Genomic DNA, 22,886 nt, shown 5'->3' with positions numbered 1-22,886 from the left:
AACCGGGCTCTCGACCGGCGTGTCCGGTGCTCCGTCCGGTCCACCGGGCGGCAACCGGGCTCCAAAGGAGGAGCCAGCAGATCCGGTTTGCGCCCGGTCAACCGGGCTCTCGACCGGCGTGTCCGGTGCTCCGTCCGGTCCACCGGGCGGCAACCGGGCGCCAACCGGCCGCCAACCGGAGGAGCTCCAGACCAGCAAAGGTGTCCAGTCATCGGCCCGGCCAGATCGGCCTCTCACCTCGGCTGTCCGGCTCAGGTCTTGGCCGACCGGGTTTGTCGAGGAAAAGCTGAGGTGGCAAGTGGCAAACGGCCATATTTCAAAGAACACTATAAATAGCCCTTCTCCTACCTCTAGACAGTTAGGCACTACACTACAAACTGTTCCTGAGCTCTCTCTCTCATACTCCATTGCTAGAAACACCAAAAGCCTCAGATCTCCCTCCTCCTCCACTCAAACTCAAATCCCTCCGGGGAATCATTAGAGGAGGACCCGATCTACCGTTCTACCAAGCCAAATCTCATTCCCCCTTGTATTCATTGAGAAGCTTGCTTCCTAGGGTTTCTTGGAAACCTTAGGTAGGCAAGAGGAGTCCGGAAGCATCCGGGCTGTGGATTTGCTCCGGGCAAGATTGTGAAGGTTTGGAGGCTACCTCAAAGTCTACCACAAGTGAGTGAGCTATTCCTTCGTGGGATAGGCTCCGGAGAATAGGGTGAGCCTTCGTGGCGCGGGGAATCCTTCGTGGGACCTCCACTCCTCCAAACGTGACGTACCTTGTTGCAAAGCAAGGGAACACGGGAATACATCCTCGTCTCCGCGTGCTATCGGTTATCTCTAACCGAACTCCTTACTTGTGATTTAATCGTCGTGAGAGCCTTCGTGCTCGAGTTAGTTGTATCCTCATATAGGTTGCTTCACCTAGTTTGCATTAGGCTCATCTTTATATTCCGCAAAGCCTAATATTGCAAAGAAAGAATTAAAATTTGTAGAAACCTATTCACCCCCCCCTCTAGGTTTACCATCTCTATACTTTCAATAGTCCAGGGGTAGACTACTCACACATCACACCGGAGGCGACCATGGCGGCGTAGAGTCCTCCGGGAGATGATTCCCCTCTCCGGCAGGGTGCCGGAGGCGATCTCCTGGATCCCCCGAGATGGGATCGGCGGCGGCGGCGTCTCTGGAAGGTTTTCCGTATCGTGGCTCTCGGTACTGGGGCTTTCGTCACGGAGGCTATTTGTAGGCGGAAGGGCAGGTCAAGAGGCGGCACGGGGGCCCCACACCACAGGGCCGCGCGGCCAAGGGGGGGGCCGCGCCGCCCTAGGGTGTGGCCCCCTCGTCGCCCCTCTTCGTCTCTCCTTCGGACTTCCGGAAGCTTCGTGGAAAAATAGGCCCCCGGGCTTTGATTTCATCCAATTCGAGAATATTTGCTTACAAGTATTTCTGAAACCAAAAACTGCAGAAAACAAAGAATCGGCACTTCGGCATCTTGTTAATAGGTTAGTTCCAGAAAATGCACGAATATGACATAAAGTGTGCATAAAACATGTAGATAACATCAATAATGTGGCATGGAACATAAGAAATTATCGATACGTCGGAGACGTATCAGGGACCACCACTTCAAGTGCGATGTGCCTATTCGGAAAGGCGGATGTGGGTTGGTTGTGGCATCGCCGCCTAGCCCATGTCAACATGAGGACTTTGCAAAGTCTTCACAAGGGGAACCATATTGTGGGACTAATGGAAAATGTTTCTTTTGCCAAAGATCGTGTTTGTAGGGCTTGTGTTGAAGGCAAAATGCATGACTCTCCGCATCCAAGCAAGACTATCATCTCTTACAAGAGGATCTTGGAGCTCCTTCATGTGGATCTCTTTGGTCCCGTTACTCATGCAAGCCTTGGTGCGAAGAAACATTGCTTGGTGATTGTTGATGACTACTCAAGATACACTTGGGTCTACTTTCTCAAGACGAAAGATGAGACTCAACAAATATTCATTGACTTTGCTACCGAGGTGCAACGCCAACACAACCTCCTCATTATGGCAATAAGAAGTGACAACGGCTCCGAGTTCAAGAACTATACACTCAATGATTTTCTTAGTGATGAGGGGATACGTCATCAATATTCCGCTGCTTACACCCCTCAACAAAATGGTGTTGTGGAGAGGAAGAACCGGACTCTTATGGATATGGCAAGATCTATGATGGCGGAGTATAAATCCCGCTATAACTTTTGGGCCGAAGCCATCTCCACCGCTTGCCACTCTTCTAACCGGCTCTATCTCTGCAAGGGATTGAACAAGACTCCATATGAAATACTCACCGGGAACAAGCCCAACATTTCATACTTCAAGGTGTTCGGTTGTAAGTGTTTCTACAAAATCAAAGGAGTACGTTTGTCTAAATTTGCTCCTAAAGCTTTGGAGGGTATATTTATTGGTTACGGTGCCGAATCTCACACTTATAGAGTCTTTGATGTATCCTCCGGGATTATCATTGAATCTTGTAGTGTGAAGTTCGAAGAAAATGATGGCTCCCAAGTGGGGCAAGTTGATGTATGTGCAGGTGATGAAATACCTCAAGATGCCATAGTAAGAATGGGTGTGGGATTTTTCCGCCCCATTGAGGAACACGGTGTGGCGTCTCGGGAAGAACTATGCTCTACCACGGTGGAGCCCTCATCCTCTCAACATCAAAAAACCCCATCTCTTGAAGCTAATGATGCACCAACCCAAGAACAAGAAGAAAACCCTCTCTCTCATGAACAAGATCAAGGACAAGATCAACCAAGAATTCATGATGGCTCCGATGAGTATCCATTTGATATTTGCGCTTCACCGAATATTGTCCAAGATCAAGCACATGAGGATGAGCAATCTCAAGAAATTGAGGAAGCTCAAATTCAAGGTCAAGACGGGGACCCAAATGATCAAGTTGATCAAGTGACACCTCCAAGGCCAAGAAGAACCAAGGAGGAGATCGAGGCCCGTCGTTTAGCAAGAAGAGATAGGACCCTTGAAATTCGTGGACACACTCATGACAAGGTCCTTGGTGATGTTCGAGCAAAAGTCTCCACAAGAAGGCAATTGGCTAACTTTAGCAATCATCATACTTATATCTCCGTAGTGGAACCCAAGAAAGTGTTTGAAGCCCTTGAAGATTCGGATTGGGTGGAAGCTATGCACGAGGAACTCAACAACTTCAAGTGCAACAAAGTGTGGACCTTAGTAAAGAAGCCAAAGGAGTGCCGCAATGTTATAGGCACTAAATGGATATTCAAGAACAAGCAAGATGAGTTTGGAAATATTGTGAGGAATAAGGCAAGATTGGTGGCTCAAGGTTTCTCTCAAGTTGAAGGAATTGACTTTGGAGAGACCTATGCTCCCGTGGCTCGCCTTGAGTCCATCCGTATCCTTCTTGCTTATGCATCGCATCATAACTTTAAGTTACAACAAATGGATGTGAAAAGTGCTTTTCTTAATGGTCCTTTGCATGAAGAGGTGTATCTTAAGCAACCCCCGGGGTTCGAGGATCTCAACTTTCCTAACCATGTCTACAAGCTTGATAAAGCACTTTATGATCTCAAACAAGCTCCTAGAGCTTGGTACGAGCACCTTAAGGAATTGTTGGTAGACCGTGGGTTTGATGTTGGGCTAATCGACCCCACTCTTTTTACTAAGAGGGTCAATGGGGAGCTTTTCGTTTGCCAATTATATGTTGATGATATTATATTTGGCTCTACTAACAAAGCTTTCAATGGTGAATTCTCAAAGCTTATGACCGATAGGTTTGAGATGTCTATGATGGGAGAGATGAAGTTCTTCCTCGGTTTTGAGATCAAGCAATTGAGGGAAGGAACCTTCATCAATCAAGCAAAATATCTCCAAGACATGCTCAAGAGGTTCAAGATGACCGAGTTGAAGGGTGTGGCCACTCCTATGGTTACCAAATGTCATCTTGCACTAGATCCCAATGGTAAAGAGGTGGATCAAAAGGTATATCGCTCCATGATTGGATCCTTGCTTTACCTTTGTGCATCTAGACCGGACATAGTGTTGAGTGTTGGTGTGTGTGCAAGGTATCAAGCTTCTCCTAAGGAGAGCCACATGATGGCTCTCAAAAGAATCTTTCGATATTTGGTTGATACCCCAAGATATGGTATTTGGTACCCCAAAGGCTCAAGTTTTATTCTCAATGGATATACCGATGCGGATTGGGCGGGTGACAAGGATGATAGGAAATCAACTTCCGGGGCTTGCCAATTCCTTGGTAGGTCCTTGGTGTGTTGGTCTTCTAAGAAGCAAAATTGCATATCTCTCTCCACCGCCGAAGCCGAATATGTTGCCGCCGCAAGTGGATGCACTCAATTGTTATGGATGAGGCAAACTTTAAAGGAATACAGTGTCATTTGTGACAAAGTGCCTCTATTATGTGACAATGAAAGTGCCATCAAGATTGCCTACAATCCGGTGCAACATTCAAGAACGAAGCATATTGAGATCCGGAATCATTTCATAAGGGATCATGTTGCCCGTGGTGATATTGAGCTTATCTATGTTCCTACCAAAGATCAACTTGCCGATATATTCACGAAGCCTCTTGATGAAGCAAGGTTCTCTTATTTGAGGAATGAGCTAAATATCATTGATTCAAGGAGTATAGCTTGACCATCTTGCAAACACACCTTTGTCTCAAAACTTTATTTGGTTTAGATGTGGGCATGGAAATAGGGGGAGTGCGGTTTAAATTATTGAGCTATCCCTCCCCCCCATAATGCCAACATTAAGAAATCATTCTCTTAATATCATGTTGATATGTGAGCGTCAATGATGAGTAGTGGCTTGGACCCAAGATATATCTTCGCGGTGCCATGCCACAATACTCATATATGGTGGCCTAGGCCACCACACTCTTCTTTGTGAAGAATTGGAGTTATTTGGATCTTATCGCCTTTTATTTGACATCTCCATGTTCTTATGGGAAATCACTCTACTTTGGCCTTATTTGCTCATATCTTGCAAACTTGAGTGATCATGTACCATTAACAGTTTGTGTCTTCTAAACCCAAGCCTACACTCATCTATAAGCCATTTCCATCTTGCTCATTTGTCATGTTTGGTAAAAAACTTGGAGTTTGAGGTTTCTCGGTCGAATGATCTAGGTTGCTCCAATCTTATTGGTAAATCTGCATCTTATATGTGAGGTGATAGTTTATTGCACCACATATGGGTACGCAAATAACCAACTAAAGATAGGCGGGATTGACGGTGTTCTGAAATTTTCCAGAACACCGGATAATCCGCCCCCTGGCGACCCGGAAAATCCGGCCCGGCCGGATTATCCGCCCTAAACTAGGGCCGGATTATCCGGCCTGGGCTGATCCTGAAAGGGCTGAGGACGAGGCCGCGGGGGGGGGGGGGGGGGGAATGGTTCAGTCCACCCCCCACGCACCTCTCTCTCCTCTCTCTCCTCTCAAGATCGCCGGAGACTCTCCTCCTCGCCGGAGTTGCCCCGTCCACTCCCTCCCGGAGTTTTTGGGTGGATCGGGTGCTCCTCCCTCCTAGCTACCTTTTCCTCCAAGCGGTTTTCGCAATGGATGCGGGTATGAATCACAATCCCTAACCCTAGGTGTTGTGATTTATGTGTGCTATTTTCTTGGTGGATTTGGTGTCTAGTTGTTCCAAATCGTTTGTAGTGTACTCCTCTTGCATGCTATAAGGCCGATCTGCTCTTAGACAAGTTTGTGATTGCAAAATATGCTAGTTTTGCAGGGCCGGATTATCCGGCCCCCGCGAGGACCGGATTATCCGGTCTGGCCGGATTATCCGCCCCCTTGGGGCACCGGATTATCCGGCCTGGAGCTTCATCGCCGCGGCAGTTTTGATTCAATCTATCTTGTTTAGTCTTGTATCAGCTTATAGTATGTTCCTAGAGTTCATTGCCATATCATACATGACTTATGAGCATTATCTTCTCTTTGCTATCCATCTTTGCTATTCACAGGTCGTACTTCTCGGGGTACTTCTCGGAGACGCGCAAGGGCTGATCGGTCAAGTGATGAGTTCGTGTCCAACGCTCCTCGCAAGTCAACCTCATCTAGGCACAAGAACAAGGCATCAAGGGAAAACTACAAGACCATGGACCCTATTTCTTACTCTACTATCCGCATGAAGAACTGGTATGAAGACCTCCCAAGGGATGAGGAGACAGAGGGCAGAAAATACTGGTGCATGGAACAGGAGTTCATCTATAAGGATATCTATGAGCCCATGAAGAAAGTACGTCCCATGCAAGCTATCGATGTGGACGTTCTGGCAGTCAACGATCACTTTGCAGATGCCATCTGGGTGGTTGGTAGGATGGGCTTGAAGGAATTGATGAAGATTCGATGTGACTATAGTCCAGAGTTGGTGAAGCAGTTCTTTGCTACTTTGGCCATCCAGAAAGATGATGACCGTACTATGGAATGGATGTCTGGCTCCACTCACTGTACTGCCACCTTGCGCCGCTTTGCTGCTATTCTTGGAGTTCATGCAGAAGGAGGCCGTCGTCTCCATGGACCTCAGAAGGCAGATAAGAATGCACTGTTTGACCTCTATACATCTGCTGGAAAAGTGGAAGAGACCAAGGGGCTGCTTAGCATTTATAGTCAGTTACTCAGGTTCTTTCGGTCCACCATCGCTCCTAGTGGTGGTAACAATGATGCTCTCCGGGGAACTCTTGTGGATCTCATGTACCTCAGCTTTCGGTGTGCTCGTGATGAGAATGAGGAACGTAACTACACTATTGATATCATGGACTACATCTTCCATGAGATTCTCGATGCCATGGTCTCCCGCACCTCTATACCTTATGCGCCCTACATCCAGCTCCTCATCAACAACACTGCGGGCGTGAGTGGTGATGACTTGAGCGGGTACCCTTTGATGAATCACTCGGTCAAGAAGGTCTACAAGCTTAAGCCTGTCTCGTCTGCTGTACCTCCACCTGACTCATTCATGGGTGATGCTCGTTCTAGTGGAGTTGCTCCTGCTCGCCATCCTGACCTCCCTGCTATGAAGAAACAAGTGAACAGGCTCAGTTGGTTTCAGCGTTACATCCTTTGCATGAACATTGAGATCCATAAGGAAAACTATGCGGCCAGCCGGGAGCGTTCTGAGATTAAGCATACTCAGGCGGTTATTCTGCACAAGCTCAGTGGTGAGCAAGGACCCCCTCCTCAGCCTCCAACTCACCCAGGTTACAGTAGGTGGCATTCTGCATAGGTTCCGTGGAGTGATCTTGACAGTTGCATTCAGAGGTCCAGTCTCACTCGCCGTTCTCCGGATGCACCTGACACTGATGAAGAAGCAGAAGAAGAAGAAGAAGAAGAAGAAGAGGCGCAAGAGTCCGATGATGATGATGCCTCCGAGTGATCCCCATGGGGCGAGTAGCATCGCGCTTGTCCCCTTTTTGGCGTCTCGATGCCAAAGGGGGAGAAGCGTTCTATTAGGAACTCTCTCGGGGATTTGCATGGTTTGGGCACAAGCATATGCGTTTATCATTCCTTTATTGCTTGTGTTCCCTCTTATTTGAACTATTTGCTTTGGTTGTGTCCCGTTTAAAACTATGTGCTATGTGGTGTGAGACATTGTTATGGTTTTCGGATTTCTATATGTTGAGATCAAGGATACTCTATTATGTGTGATGCTATATCTCCGTATCTTATATCTACACATGGGTATGATTTCTTGCATCCTATCTCAACTTCATATTTGTATATGTCTCTTGTTAGAGCTCATGATGGATACCTCTAGTGTTGAGGCACCTCAATCCTATGTGTTGTGTATTTGTATTCAAATGCAAATTACTTATATGCACACATGTAGGGGGAGTGCCTCTATGTTTTTGCCATCATGTTTGCCTCTATAGTTATTCTCTTGCAAATCCGTATATTGTCATCAAACACCAAAAAGGGGGAGATTGAAAGAACATCTCTCATATTATGTTTTGAGTGTTTGATGTCAATGTATGTGATACACTAATGGTCGTTTAAGTGGTACAGGGATTACATAGACACGTTTGTATGTGTGTTGGATGTGGTCAGTGCTGTCAAAAAGCATCTGCAAAAATATTCATCAGGCCGGATAATCCGGGCCGGATATTTCCAAAATATCCGGCCCCCAGAATTTCGGCTAAGGACTTGAGGAAATGCAGCTCAGTATAGGGGCCGGACATTTGCCCGGATATTGTCCCGGTTTTGTACCAGGGCCGGATTATCCGGGCCGGATATTTCAAGAATATCCGGCCCCCTCGAAAATGGCTAAGGACCTGAAGAATTGCTTCTCAGTACAGGGGCCGGACATTTGCCCGGACATTGTCATGGTTTTGTACCTGGAGGCCGGATTATCCGGGGGGGGGGGGGGGCGGATTATCCGGCCCTTACTTAGGGTGGATTATCCGGCCCCCCGAAATGCTCAACGGCTGGATTTTGGGGAGGGGTATTTATACCCCTCTTCTTCTTCCTTACCCCGAAATGCACAATCATTGCACAAGAAATCTGCCAAGCTTCACCTCCATTAGAGCCACCTCAAGAAACACAAGTTTTGCAAGATCTCCTTCCTCCCCCAACCAAAGCTCTTGATCTTTGGAGATTCGAAGGAGAAGCCACCGATCTACATCCTCACCGAAGCGATTTTCATTTCCCCCTCATTTGTTTGAGGGATCTCATGCTAGTGTTCCTATTTGGTTCCCTAGTTGATTTGTGTTGATGTGTTGTTGTTGATTGTTGTATTGTTACAGATTTGGGAGCCTCCAATTCGGTTGTGGATGTGTGCCCCAAGAACCTTGTAAAGGCCCGGTTTCCGCCTCGAGGAAATCCCTTAGTGGAAGTGGGCTAGGCCTTCGTGGCGTTGCTCACAGGAGATCTGAGTGAAGTCTTCGTGGCTGTTGGTTTGGCTTGCGTAGCAACCACACTCCTCCAAACGTAGACGTACCTTCTTGCAAAGGAAGGGAACTACGGGAATCATCTCCGTGTCATCGCGTGCTCCACTCTCGGTTACCTCTATCCCATTCTATCTCCTATATATTGCGTAGCTATATCTTGCTTAGTTGATAACCTTGTCATATAGGTAAATTCACGTAGTTGCATATCTAGAGAATTTACCTTTGTGTCAAGCCTAAATTGAAAAAGAACTAAAAATTGGTTAGCACCTATTCACCCCCCGCTAGGTGCGGCATACGATCCTTTCAGATAGTACCGGCGCTCACCTGGTGGTCACACGGCGCCACTTTTACTACGCCTATGCGTGTGTTAGATTTGGGAGGCTATGACGCTATTCTCGGCATCAACTGGTTGAAATTGCAAAATCCCATGAACACTGACTGGGAGAAGAAAATCTTGTCGTTTCCTTACCAAGGGAAGCAGGTTACCCTCCATGGCGTACCTACAGCTTCGCCTGCTGCCATCAGGGAAGTCCCCATTGAACAGGTGGCCATATGGGCAAAAGGCAATGAAGTTTGGGCCATTGCTGTGATCCATCCAGACACAGGGCAGCTTGTGAATGACACTGACTCATATCCTCCTGAAATCAAAGAATTATTGGCAGAGTTTTCGGGAGTCTTTGGGGAGCCTGCAACCTTACCACCCGCTCGTCCATACGACCATTCATTACCACTCACCCCTGATGTTGTTCCTTTCAACACAAGGCCCTACCGCTACTCACCAGCGCACAAGGATGAAATTGAGCGGCAGGTAGCCAAGATGATAGCAGAAGGAATCATCATACCTAGCATGTCACCCTTTGCGTCACCTGTCCTATTGGTGCAAAAGAAAGATGGCAGTTGGCGTTTTTGTGTTGATTATCGGCGGCTAAACGAGATGACAGTGAAGAATGTTTTTCCAATGCCGGTCATCGATGAGCTCCTTGATGAACTAGCCGGTGCAACCGCCTTCTTAAAGCTCGACCTGCGTGCTGGTTATCACCAAGTGCGTATGCTACCTGCAGATGAACATAAAACTGCATTTAAAACGCACCGAGGGCACTACCAATTCAAAGTGATGCCCTTCGGGCTTTGCAATGCTCCAGCGACATTCCAATGTGTCATGAACACTCTGCTTCGCCCATGCTTGCGCAAATTCGTATTAGTCTTCATGGATGACATTTTAGTATACAGTTCCTCCATGCAAGAGCACATCAAACATCTCAGAGAGGTATTTCTTCTCCTACAGGAGGAGCAGCTCTATGTGAAAATGAGCAAGTGCTCCTTTGCCTGTGCAAAGCTAGAGTACCTGGGCCACATAATTTCAGGCGAAGGGGTGGCAACAGATCCTAACAAAACTAAAGCCATGCAGGATTGGCTGGCACCAACCAGAGTGACAGAGCTTCGTGGATTTCTCGGACTCACGGGGTACTACCGCAAATTTGTGCGGAACTATGGTGTCATTGCAAAACCCCTTACAGATCTCTTGAAGAAAAAAAGATTTGTGTGGAGTGATCAAGCCACTGCAGCATTTGAAGCCCTGAAACAAGTCATGTCAACCACACCAGTGCTGCAATTGCCCAATTTCCAAAAACAGTTCACTGTGGAGACCGATGCTTGTGACAGTGGGATTGGTGCGGTACTCATGCAAGACCAACATCCACTAGCCTTCCTTAGCAAGCCATTAAGTATCCAGCACAAGCAGCTTTCCATCTATGAAAAGGAGTTCTTGGCTTTAATTATGGCAGTGGAGCGTTGGCGCCCATATCTGCAGCGGGGCGAGTTCTTGGTGAAAACTGATCACAGCAGCCTCACATTCTTGGAGAAACAGGAACTCCAGTCACCTTTGCAGCGCAAGGCAATGGCACGGTTGATGGGACTTCAGTTCAAGATCATCTATCGGCAGGGTGCTGAAAACCATGCTACCGACGCCCTATCCCGGATTGGGCACGTTATGAAAATTCAAGCATGTTCTGAAGTTCACCCAGCATGGATGCAAGAAGTAGTAAACTCCTATGCTACGGATCCAGCTGCCCAAACGAGACTGACTCAGTTAGCTCTGTCTAGCCCTGATGAGCACGGCTACGAACTAAATCAAGGGCTCATTCGTTTCCAGGGTCGGGTCTGGATCGGGGCCAACACTGCGCTTCAGACAAAACTGATCTCAGCACTACACTCAAGTGCAGTGGGTGGACATTCAGGGATTCAAGCAACCTATCACCGTGTTAAACGTCTCTTTCCATGGACAAGGTTGAAGACAGCAGTGGAAGACTTCATCAAGCAGGGTGATATATGTCAACATGCCAAGCACACTACCACTCATCCCGCAGGGTTGCTCCAACCCTTACCAATTCCTGAAGGTGCTTGGCAAGACATTACAATGGATTTCATTGATGGATTACCCTTGGCGGATGGGGCCAACTCCATTCTTGTGGTCGTCGACCGTTTCACGAAGTATGCCCATTTTGTGCCCCTGAAACATCCATACACCGCCCCTAAGGTTGCTAGAGTGTTTGTGGATTCCATAGTCAAGCTGCACGGTATGCCACATTCCATCACCTCTGACAGAGATGCAATTTTCACTAGCAATTTTTGGAAACTGCTATTCCAAGCCCTGGGTACTAAACTGCAATACATCACTGCCTATCATCCACAAACGGATGGGCAGAGCGAAAGAGTAAATCAATGTCTTGAAATGTTTTTGAGATGTGCAGCTCAAGACAAACCTGGCCAGTGGCGGGCGCTGTTACCTATGGCGGAGTTCTGGTATAACTCAACATTTCATTCAGCTTTGGGGTTTTCTCCTTTCAAAGCACTGTACGGCCATGAGCCTAACTTGGGAGCTATGCCAGATATTGAGGAGGATTCTCCAATCCCAGGTGTGATGGCTGACCGGTCAGCCCATATTGACAGCATTAAACAACATCTTGCCACAGCTCAGAATAGGATGAAAATGTATGGTGACAGCAAAAGGTCAGAAAGAGAGTATCAAGTGGGAGACAGGGTCTTGCTAAAGCTACAACCGTACGCACATGCATCAGTGGTAAACATACCGTATCCTAAGCTTCCTTACAAATATTTTGGACCATACTCTATTCTGGAAAGGATAGGCAAGGTTGCCTACAAGCTAGAGCTGCCAGAGGCATCCAAGGTGCATAATGTCTTCCATGTTTCTCAGCTGAAGAATTATCACCCGGATCATACACCGGTGTTCAGTAATCCACCGACACTAGACACCCTGGATATGGTGCCTGAAAGGATTCTTGATCGTAGACTGGTGAAGAAGGGCGGTGCGGCGTTACCATAGGTGCTTATCAAATGGTCTACTTTGCCAGAGGATGCTGCAACCTGGGAAAACTGGGACACACTCAAGGCTCGATTCCCAGCTATTCTGACTTGGGGACAAGTCGGTGCTTCTAGGGGAGGCAATGTCATGACCATGGTCAAGACGTAGACACACGAGGCGCCTCCAGGTTGTACACTTGACCTGTATAGGCGCCAGCTAGAGGTTGGGTGTGTGGGGGCCTGCGTGCCAGAGAGCTGTGTGCGTGTGTGCGTCGCGTGAGTATAATTATGGGTGGCAAGTGCTGTAACAAACCAAGTCTGAAGAATAGAAAGTGGAAACGGAATCCCTCTCTCTCTCTCTCTCTCTCTCTCTCGTTTCGTTATGTTCTTCTTTCTTCTCTCGCAAGACAACAGCGAGATCGATTGAATCCTCACGCTGGCCATCACACCAGCAACGGGGCACTACACGCTGCCAAATAAATTCATGCTCCCATGAATAAGCTCTTGGGATCTTAGGGTTACCTACCACACACAAAACACACCTCTATTATTTTCACTGATACATTCCCCATTAATATCAATAGATTTTTCTAGCACCTTTCGCTCTCACCGTGCCGGAGAAGAAAGAGATACGAGATAAGAATGTGACCGAGAGGCTGTCGTGAAGCCGTGAACTCACCACCACCAGGCACTCTCTCCCCGGAGGTCCCACCAGCCAGAAGGCACGCCCAAAGGAGCAAACACCCCAGACAAACCAGCACCGTCGGATCAGGAACCGGACGGTCCCGATCGCCCTCCGCGGAAGCCAGGACAGCCACTAGCCCAACCACTGGATAGCATTTCCCGCCTCGCTTCTTCCTTCCTTCTCTCACCACCTCGCCATTGCCGTCGCTCGCCCAAAAATACAGGGGCGCGCGCGCTTGATGCCCCCGCGGAGCGCCCGCCCATGGCGTCCGTGTCCTCCTCCCCGTGCTCGCCGCAGGCCGTCCTCCCCGTCCCGCTGCCGCTCCAGCTCCTGCCCCGCTGCCGCCTGCCCAGGCTGCCCCTCCCGCCGCTAGGGCTCTCCGCCGGCGCGCGGAGGGGAGGAGGGCTCCTTCTGCCGCTCACACCCCCGGCGCCGCGGGCCGCGGAGGGGAATGATGGGCGGGCCTTTGCCAAGGAGGAGGAAGTGGAGGAAGGTTCGGAAGAGGAGGAGAGGGGAGCATACGACGGGGCCCGAGACGCAGAGAGCGCGGGGGCGTCGAAAGGGTCGGGCCGCTTCGCCGCGGACTACGTCTCGCTCGGAATCAGGGAGCCCGTCTACGAGGTATGCGCCGAGCGAACTCCGGCTGGGTTGCTTTGCATTGTGCCATTGCAACCAACCAACCCACATGAACATGATGAACAACTCACCAAATTTACAACCAACGTTGCGAGATGCATGATTTGTCAGTTGTGACATCAGGATTGCATTGTGATGCTCAACCGTCGTGAGAGGTTCCAATGACATTGCGAACAGCTCGTGCTGCATCGGAACAACCATCCTATAAATAGGCAGCTCGAGTTAGCATGGAGCCAATTAAGCATGTACAGTAGTAGTTTTTATGCTGCCATGCCATGAACAAGTATGTAGCATTGCATTTCTCTTGTGAGCTGTTGGGGGAAACCGAATTTCGAGACTTATACATACACGGACCTTCGTGCCTCCTATTGCCTCTAGGAGTGGTGATCAAAACTGAGGGTCTGTTATGCCTAACCTCACATAGTTCCCAGTGTTGCAACGTATGTAGTAAACCGAGGAAAACTGTCACAAGAGGGGTCGGGGCATTAGGGAAACTTCCAAGCCCTTAGGTTTTAATGTCTTGTTATAACTGCTTATATGAGATGATGTCAAATGTAGAGAAACAGAAGGAAATTGAGGGGATGGCCATTATTTGAATATTTGTTCACAGTCTGAGGCTCCAACAGCATTGAATAGTACATAGAAGGAGACACTGGAATGTGGTCACTCTGACAACAAATATTATGAAGAACCAATGTGTACTTCTATATTCTTATAGTTCGAATCAAGAGTTGCCATGCTAGGGACATTTTTCTGGAAGGGTGGGTGGGATTTAGGGGACTAATGCCCCTTACAAGTTTTGGAGCTTACCACCTTGCAAGATGCGAATTAACCTTCACCTCAATATCGAACTGTACTCAGGTCATAGAAGTGAAGTCTAATGGAAGGGTGTCTACCAAAAAGATAAGCCGGCGGCAGCTATTGAAATCAAGTGGTATGCAGAATCAATTTATTTCCCATGCACAATCCTTATCATATTAGATACTTCCAGTGAACCAAAAATCCCCCAAACAATTCTAAGCATTGAAGTACTAATCTATGTTGACCTGTAAAATTTCATGGTTATATGTTGTATCTTTTGGAGAAACAAAAAAGGGAGAATTCTATTAATTTTATATTCAAGTATATTTGCTACAACATGCTCTTTTGTGTTTGCCAGATATCATTTTATTTCTCTCCAGTTTTATGTGTAACATTGTGCGATGATGTACTAGAATCATGTTTTTTTCTTTGATTTTTGTTAAATTATAATGCCACAAAATTATGTCCAAAGTTAAATGGTGTACCTACACCTGAGCTCAGCCACGACTTTCGCAATAAAGATATTACTTTCTTATTTGTGGTTTTCAAGCACTTGCATACTTGTGATTTTTGAGTCTCGTGCTGCTAGGCCTCCGTCTACGAGATACCAGAAGTGTTGACCCATCATTATGGCTAATGAATTCAATGCCTTCGCTGCTGGTAACAGGAATCTTTTCACTGCTTAATTACACATTTTCCCCTCTGTTTATCAAAGTCTTATCCTGTACATCATTTCATCTGTTAAAACAATGGATTTTGAGCCACAGTCCTACTCCTACGACAGTTCAATTGTTTCCTGTTTGTTAAATGTGAAAAGGCATGCGGTGTTTTTACAGTAAACCATGGAGCCCACAAATAGTTGCACTTGAAAATTTTGAAAAACAAGAAATAAAGTTAATGCACTACAATATTTAGGTCATAGGCTCGTAATTTCAGCTCAGGTATTGCTTACATCTGTGTTTCTGAAACCTTCACTACAATTCAGTTAAATCATTTTTAAGAAACATTACTATGGGTTGATGTCCAGCACATTTTTTGATTTTCCTGCAAATTTATTTTAGCTATTCTCTGTGTTGTCAACTTGCATGATCATTCATGCACTTTTTCTGTTAACCATCTTGGTTTCTATATAAGATGCTCGTGTAAGCTCATATTTCACCATTTGTTGTAGGTACGTGAACAAGCAATATTACTCAATCTTGGTTCGTTGAGAGCAATTGCTATGCATGAACGTGTCCTTATATTCAACTATAACAGGTCAGTTTATATGTTCGTGATTGGAACCTACTGGCATTGGTGAACTTACCATACAAAACAAACTAATTGATATTTTCTTTAACTTGAGCAGCTCAGGAGGAAAGGCCTTTTTAGAGTTATTACTACCCCGGTTAAATCCAAGGAACATCAATGGCGGGCCTGCAATGCCTTTTCAACTTGAGGTAATGGATATGCTGTTACTGTATTCATCTGTTTTCTCGCAAAAAAATGTTGTATTCATTTGTATTTGGAGTCTGTGGATGGTCTTAATATGGCGTCATGTTGCTCTGTCAATTTCTTTTCTCCTTATTATATCAATGGAAACTTGGAAAGTTATATTTCTATTGAGGTTTAGTGCTTTTTTTGGTGGAACAAGGTATACTGATTTTAACTCGGTTAGGATTCGAGAGCCTCAGAATTGCTTAAATAGCTGATTTCTGTTCATATCTACATTGTAATTTCAACAATGAAGCATATTAAACAATCGCAAGTTTTATTATGTTTTTAAAATAACGTATATGCATGATTACACCACTCGACTAGTCATCCTTGATTTTCTAGAGTTCTCTAGTCATCAAGTAAGTCAAATCTTGAATAACAGCAGTGCAGACATGTCCATGATTTTCTAAATTATCCATGATTGTACTACTATACACGTTTAACTTCATTGATTTAGTTTTATGAATGAATTTTTAGTAAAACATGCTGTTATGTGGCCCTTCCATTTGTATTTCGTATTCATGGAGTTTGAGAGTGCCAGTCGGTCCAATATTGGGCGGAAAATGATCCAATCTTTCTTTGTGTTCCTTTTATGTTTAGGTTGTCGAAGCCGCACTGCTTTCGAGAATACAAAGGTTGGAGCGAAGATTAATGCATGTTGAGCCTCGAGTGAGTACTTGAAAAGTCATCCTTCCATAAGGTGTTCCTGGTTTCACATCACAGTTTTGTTTCTTCAGAACTACTCCCTCCATTCCAAAATAAGTGTCACAGATTTGTCTAGATTCACATGTATCTAGATGCATTTTAGTGTGTAGATACGTACGAATCTAGAGAAATCTGCGACATTTATTTTGTAACGGAGTTAGTATATCTACGATGAAGTTGTTGCTCGTTTTTCTTCATGTGTATTCATTTTAAGGGTAATCTCTTATTTGTTCTTAGTAGATGACCTCAGGCACTTGTCGACTGTTGTTCACCTTCCCTATTTCCACAGTTCAGTTCACACAACTTCATGCCAAGTACATACATCAGCATGCAAACAATAATGTTGCCACTTCATTCCTTCTTTGTGCCTTCTGCTGGCCTCTTATAAGTGCACAACTTTGCTGCATATTGTCCTCCCTATAACACCTCTGCCAACTGAACTAATGGGATGATTGCTACTTGGTTATGGGCTCTAATCTCAGGTAGCCACGTTGCTTGAAGTTCTACCAAATCGGTTGACAGGTGATGTTCTGGAGCAGCTTCGTCTAAGCAAACAATCACTGGTATTAAATCTGCCTTTAGAATAATTTCCTGGACACAGTTGTCAAATTGCTTTGATTTTGATTCTGTATTCATGTGTGAAGGTTGAGCTGGGTTCACGAGCAGGTGATCTCAAGCAAATGCTCATTGATCTCCTAGAAGATCCTCATGAAATTCGTAAAATATGTATTATGGGGAGAAATTGTACACTAGATAAACTGAGCGATGATGTGGAATGTTCTGTTCCTTTAGAGAAGCATATCGCTGAAGGTACAACTGAACTTTATCATTTCGACCATGCACCTTCTGTTCCTTTATTATGTCCTTCTGCCATCTGATTGCTAGGCCAATATCTTATGTCCTGAAACATAGCATTGATGGGATACCTTTGTAGCATATGCGAGTAGTTTAAAATGGCAAATTGCAACAGTACAAATGCATCTGTGATATTGCTTATAAAGAAATGAAACGAAAGAAAAGGAAGAAGCCACTCGTGAAAATGAGAGGAAAGCAATTGAAAATATTTTGTTTATGTTTATGTGGAGTGTCTGCAAGTTCTGAGAGAAAAATAAAGTAAATTAATTAGGTGGCGAGGGGTATGTTATTTGATATTAGCCAGATGATTGGTTCCTAACGTGAATTGATCTGTAACTTTTGACCTCAACAGAAGAAGAGGAAGAAATTGAAATGCTATTGGAAAATTATCTTCAAAGGTGAGTCCTGCAATACATTAATGTGTTTCTTGTTTATTCCTTGCGGTTTTGTGTTTTCACCAAGTTTCCATTCTTATTGTCAGATGTGAATCATGCCATGGTCAGGCAGAGAGACTTCTTGATTCTGCAAGAGAAATGGAAGATTCAATTGCAGTGAACTTAAGGTCTGTCCATTATCACTTAAAAATTATTTGACTATATGCACATATTTTTCAATTTTTTGTTTCCCAATATAATTGGATAATAAAAAATGCTTATGGCAGAAATAATATTATTTCATGTAAATAAAGAGCTCCTTTATCATATCTTCAAATCAATATAGACCACCCATCTGTTCCATTATGATCCAATGGGCTGAATTAGTTAGGATTGAGATGTCATTCTGCATGACTATGAGGTAGTAGAATTTCTTTGGGGGCGAAATCGAAGGACGCATTTGCGTAGTGCAGTGTTTTTTTGCGACAGAAAATATCTGTAGCTAAGTTGCTCCAAATCTCTAATGTATCATAAAATGGTGTTACTCCTTACCATAACTTTGGACATTCTTACAGTTCCCGGAGACTGGAGGTAAGCAGGGTGGAGCTGCTTCTTCAGGTTGGAACATTTTGCGTTGCTGTAGGAGCACTAATTGCAGGTATAAAAGATCACCTTCATGAATTTTCTTGTTCACTAGAATCTTGTTTTTGAGAGTCTAGTTTTTTTTTTGCGGGTAATTTGAGAGTCTAGTTGGTACATGGTATTCCTTAGTAGGAGCCATTAAAAACCTGGCTAATCCATTGTATTGTTTTCTGTTCTGTAGGAATATTTGGCATGAACCTTACATCGTACCTCGAGACGAACTCGGTATAGCACTGTACTCCTCAGATTTTATTGCGAGAGGGGATATTCCGCAACTAGTTGCGCCCGCACCTCATTTTTGTTCTGACATTTCCAAGTTTCCAAAAAATGCAAACTAAAATTCTAGACATACATTCTATTGTATCTTGTCCATCTGTGAAGTTTCATCCAAAAATATGTCAAAATGTGGCCTACACAAAAAGAACAAATGATGTGTAAATAGTACGTGACACTATTTACGTACGTCTTCTCTTTTTTACACAGGCCACATTTTGACATATTTTTGGATGAAACTTCACAGATGCACAAGACACAACACAATCTATGTCTAGAATTTTAGTTTGCATTTTTTGGAAACTGAGAAGTGTCACAACAAAAAATGGGGTGCGGACGCAAGTAGTTGCAAATGAGAGTTTCCCATTGCGCCCCTTTCGTTTGACGGTGAGTTTGTTTTGGAACAGTGGGCATTTTGGGCGACGACTGGTGGAATAGCAGTCGGGGCAGTAGCTGGATTTTTCCTCATGTACCGGTACCTAAAGACTAGGAAGATATTGTAAAACATGCACCATGCAGATGTACACCTAGAAACTGTAAATATAGCGGTTTTGATCTGGTTCGGAGGCACATATAGATTCTCGCGATTGTTATGGTGCGCCTGATGGTGATGGATGCGTGCATAGCGGCACGGGCTGCTGCCTGCTGGTATTGATACCAATTTCTGCTGTTACAACTCGGAGGCCCTGCGAGGGAGGGTAGCACCAGAAACTGTTGTACTGCTGGGACCTGGGAATGTGATTCCTGATTGAGCAGAGAAGTGTAAATCTGAAACTTATCAATGTTACTGATGACCTTGGAATCCATGTAACATCTCCAAACCCATTTTTGCCCTCTCTTCAGCTTGTTTTTCCTTGTTATCGTGCTCCCGATTGCCGTTTACACTGTCCGCATTGTTAAAAGATCGGTCCACATACGTGTGTATTTGTATCGTATGTGCCTTATATTGTAACCTGCCAAGTATATAAATAGAAGAGGTGGGGAGCACGTTGCTCCATCCACGAAAACCCTAAACGTGTGTTTTAACTTGGTATCAGAGCCTACAGCCGCCGCACGGGTCTCCCTTCTCCCGATCCGATCTCATCGCCGCCGCCCTCTCCGATGGGTTCCTCTAGCGCAGCGATGCAGCTCTCCGTCATCGGACCGGTTGTCTCTCCGCCCGCGCCGACGGCTGCTCCCACGGTTCCCACTGTTGGGATTCGTCTCGATCGCAACAACTTCGCTCTGTGGCGTGCTCTTACCCTCACCAACCTCTCCGGGGCTTCGCTCCATGGTTACCTCGACGGCACGGTGGCGGCGCCAACCAAGACCATCACCGAGGGCACCGGCGACGCCGCTCGGCAGGTTGACAACCCCGCGTATGGTACGTGGTGGACTCAGACCGAGAAGGTCTTGGGCGTGCTCCTCTCCTCCATGACTGAGGAGATCGCGAGCCAGCTCCTCGGCTGCAAGACGGCGGCCGCGGCTTGGACGGCAATCCAAGCCATGTTTTCCGCGCAGAGCCGCGCTGGAGTCAGGCATCTCCGTCGCCAAATTCAGGGACTACGGAAGGGCGATGCGACCGCAAGCGAGTATATGCACAAGGTGCAGGCTCTGGCTGACGCCATGGCCACCGCTGGGTCTCCTCTTCGTGACGATGAAATCATCGATTACATGCTTACCGGCCTCGGCTCCGCTTTCAATCCGATCGCGGCGTCCCTGAACATGATCACCAGGGTGGTTACTGCTGCCGAGTTCTATTCCATGGTCCTGAACTACGAGGGCCTGCAGCTGTCACAGCTGGCTGAGACCGAGGAGTGGTCCTCGTCCGCCAATCCGCTGCTCGTGGTGGTGCTCCCTGGCAGCCCCGCGCGCCCTTGCCCGCCTTCTCTGGCGGAGGCTCTCAGCCCGGTTACGGCGGGGGCAACAGCGGCCGTCAGACTTACGGCGGTAACGGTGGAGGCGGCTATGGGTCGCCGGCGGGCGGCCACGCCCAGCCCTACGGACCGCCAGCGGTCGGCAACGGCAACGGTCGGCTATGGGTCGCCGGCGGGCGGCCACGCCCAGCCCTACGGACCGCCAGCGGTCGGCAACGGCAACGGTCGCCCAACTGGCGGCAATTACGGTGGTAACGGCGGCGGTGGCAACCGCGGCCAGAACGGAGGACGCCGGCGTCAGCGCCCACAGTGTCAAATCTGCGGCTATTGGGGGCACAGCGCCGATGACTGTCGGAACCGCTTCAACCCCGACTTCGTGCGCGGCAGCAACCAGCAGCGCACCGGCAACAACCAGCAGCGTGCCGGCAACTCGGCATCGACCAGCTCTCCGCCCTGGATGATGGACACCGGGGCGACGGATCATCTGACAAATGATGTTCAGCGTCTCCACATGCAGGAGCGCTATGGCGGGACGGATCAGGTTCAGGTGGCCAACGGTGCAGGTTTGTCTATTGCCCACATTGGTCACTCTTCTTTAGCCGGTTCACAACTAAAACTGAATAATATCCTTCATGTCCCACATATTAGTCAGAATCTTCTCTCTGTTTATCGCCTTGTCTGTGACAATGATGTCTTTGTTGAATTTCACCGATATTTTTTCTGTGTTAAGGACAAGGTCTCCCGGAGAATTCTGCTTCACGGTAGAAGTCATGGCGGACTCTACCCCGTTCCGTTTAAGCGTGCGTCTTCGCCGTCCACTCGTCGTGCTCTTTCTGGTGCCAAGGCTTCATCGTCTCAGTGGCATCAGCGTCTAGGTCATCCCACAAATAATGTCGTTCACACTATTGTTAAGAACCATGATTTATCCTGTACTTCCACTAGTCCTCGTTTGGTTTGTGATGCTTGTCAGTGTGCCAAAAGTCATCAACTATCATATACTTTGTCTCATCGTGTTACCACTATGCCTCTTGAGCTTATACACTCTGATGTTTGGGGTCCTGCTATTGCTTCTTCCGGTGGTTTTAAGTACTATGTTAGCTTTATCGATGACTATTCTCGTTTTTGCTGGATCTATCTCCTTAAACATAAATCTGATGTTGAACGGGTGTTTTATGCTTTTCAGGCTCATGTTGAGCTCCTTTTGAACACCAAAATTAAAGTTGTCCAATCCGATTGGGGCGGTGAATATCATAAACTCCATCGATTTTCAGCCAAGACGGAGTCTCACACCGTGTCTCCTGCCCTCATACCTCCCAGCAAAACGGTGTCGCTGAACGCAAACATCGTCACTTGGTCGAGACAGGTCTTGCCTTGCTCGCCCACTCCTCTCTCCCTTTACGTTTCTGGGATGAGGCTTTCCTGACGGCTTGCACTACAAGAAAAGTTCTGATAGACAACGTCTCAAAATCGTCTGCTAAGGGGTATTTTCGTCGCCTATGGGCCTAACCCGACGATATGGGTTCTGTTGTGGAAACTGCGTCAGGCAAAGTCCTACGACGATTTTTTCGGTCCGTCGCGCTTGGGCGCCCTTCCGCCACGGAAAATCGGACCGTTGCCCAAGTGTTTCCGGGAGCCCGTTGATCGCCGACGTCATGCAACCGACACGTGGCAGACGCTGTTAATCGCGATTAACGGCGTTAACCGGCTGAAACCCCGTGGTAGATGGTAGACCCACACGAGGCCTGCCACGTCTTAAGCGGGCCGGGCCAGCTGACATAGTTTGACCGGTCAACTATATAGCTGGGCTGGTCCATTAGTTACGTGGGCCGGGCCTAACCTCTAAGGTTGACTGGTCAAAACTTAAATGGGCCGGCCCATTTAACATGTGGGGTCCACCTTACAAGAATCGGGCCGCCCAAGAAGCAAGTGGGCCGGGCCAAAACACAGGTGGGTCCCACTTTCCTGTTAAAGGGCCGGCCCATTTAGTGTGTGGGGTCCACCATATAGCAAGTGGGCCGGGCCAAAAACACAGGTGGGTCCCACTTTCCAGTTAAAGGGTCGGCCCATTTAGTATGTGGGGTCCACCATATAGCAAGTGGGCCGGCCCAACAAGATAGTGGGCCGGGCCAAAAACACAGGTGGGTCCCACTTTCCTGTTAAAGGGCCGGCCCATTTGGTGTGTGGGGTCCACCATATAGCAAGTGGGCCGGCCCAACAAGATAGTGGGCCGGGCCAAAAGCACAGGTGGGTCCCACCTTCCTGTTAAAAGGACGGCCCATTTAGTATGTGGGGTCCACCATATAGCAAGTGGGCCGGCCCAATAAGATAGTGGGCCG

General features: G+C 47.1%; 1 protein-coding gene across 1 annotated transcript; it reads left to right on the top strand.

Annotated features, from left to right (window-relative positions):
* The first annotated feature begins 13,095 nt into the window (after positions 1-13,095).
* Positions 13,096-19,519, top strand: LOC127293420 (magnesium transporter MRS2-A, chloroplastic). Its single transcript, XM_051323040.2, has 13 exons — positions 13,096-13,553; positions 14,430-14,502; positions 14,959-15,029; positions 15,541-15,626; positions 15,718-15,808; positions 16,446-16,514; positions 17,033-17,113; positions 17,195-17,360; positions 17,758-17,803; positions 17,887-17,967; positions 18,355-18,437; positions 18,603-18,646; positions 19,102-19,519. Exons 1-13 carry the CDS (start codon positions 13,194-13,196, stop codon positions 19,195-19,197), a joined length of 1,347 nt encoding a protein of 448 aa, XP_051179000.1. The 5' UTR covers positions 13,096-13,193; the 3' UTR covers positions 19,198-19,519.
* Positions 19,520-22,886: the final 3,367 nt, after the last annotated feature.

Source organism: Lolium perenne, chromosome 4, assembly GCF_019359855.2.
Source record: "Lolium perenne isolate Kyuss_39 chromosome 4, Kyuss_2.0, whole genome shotgun sequence".
NCBI lineage: Eukaryota > Viridiplantae > Streptophyta > Magnoliopsida > Poales > Poaceae > Lolium > Lolium perenne.
This window is presented reverse-complemented; position numbering and strand designations above follow the sequence as displayed.

Excerpts from the sequence above, each read along its gene's own strand:
- LOC127293420 (XM_051323040.2), top strand. The coding sequence starts at position 13,194 with ATGGCGTCCGTGTCCTCCTCCCCGTGCTCGCCGCAGGCCGTCCTCCCC. Across the intron at positions 15,627-15,717 it reads CTTATATTCAACTATAACAG|CTCAGGAGGAAAGGCCTTTT; the intron begins GTCAGTTTATAT and ends TAACTTGAGCAG. Across the intron at positions 15,809-16,445 it reads CAATGCCTTTTCAACTTGAG|GTTGTCGAAGCCGCACTGCT; the intron begins GTAATGGATATG and ends TTTTATGTTTAG.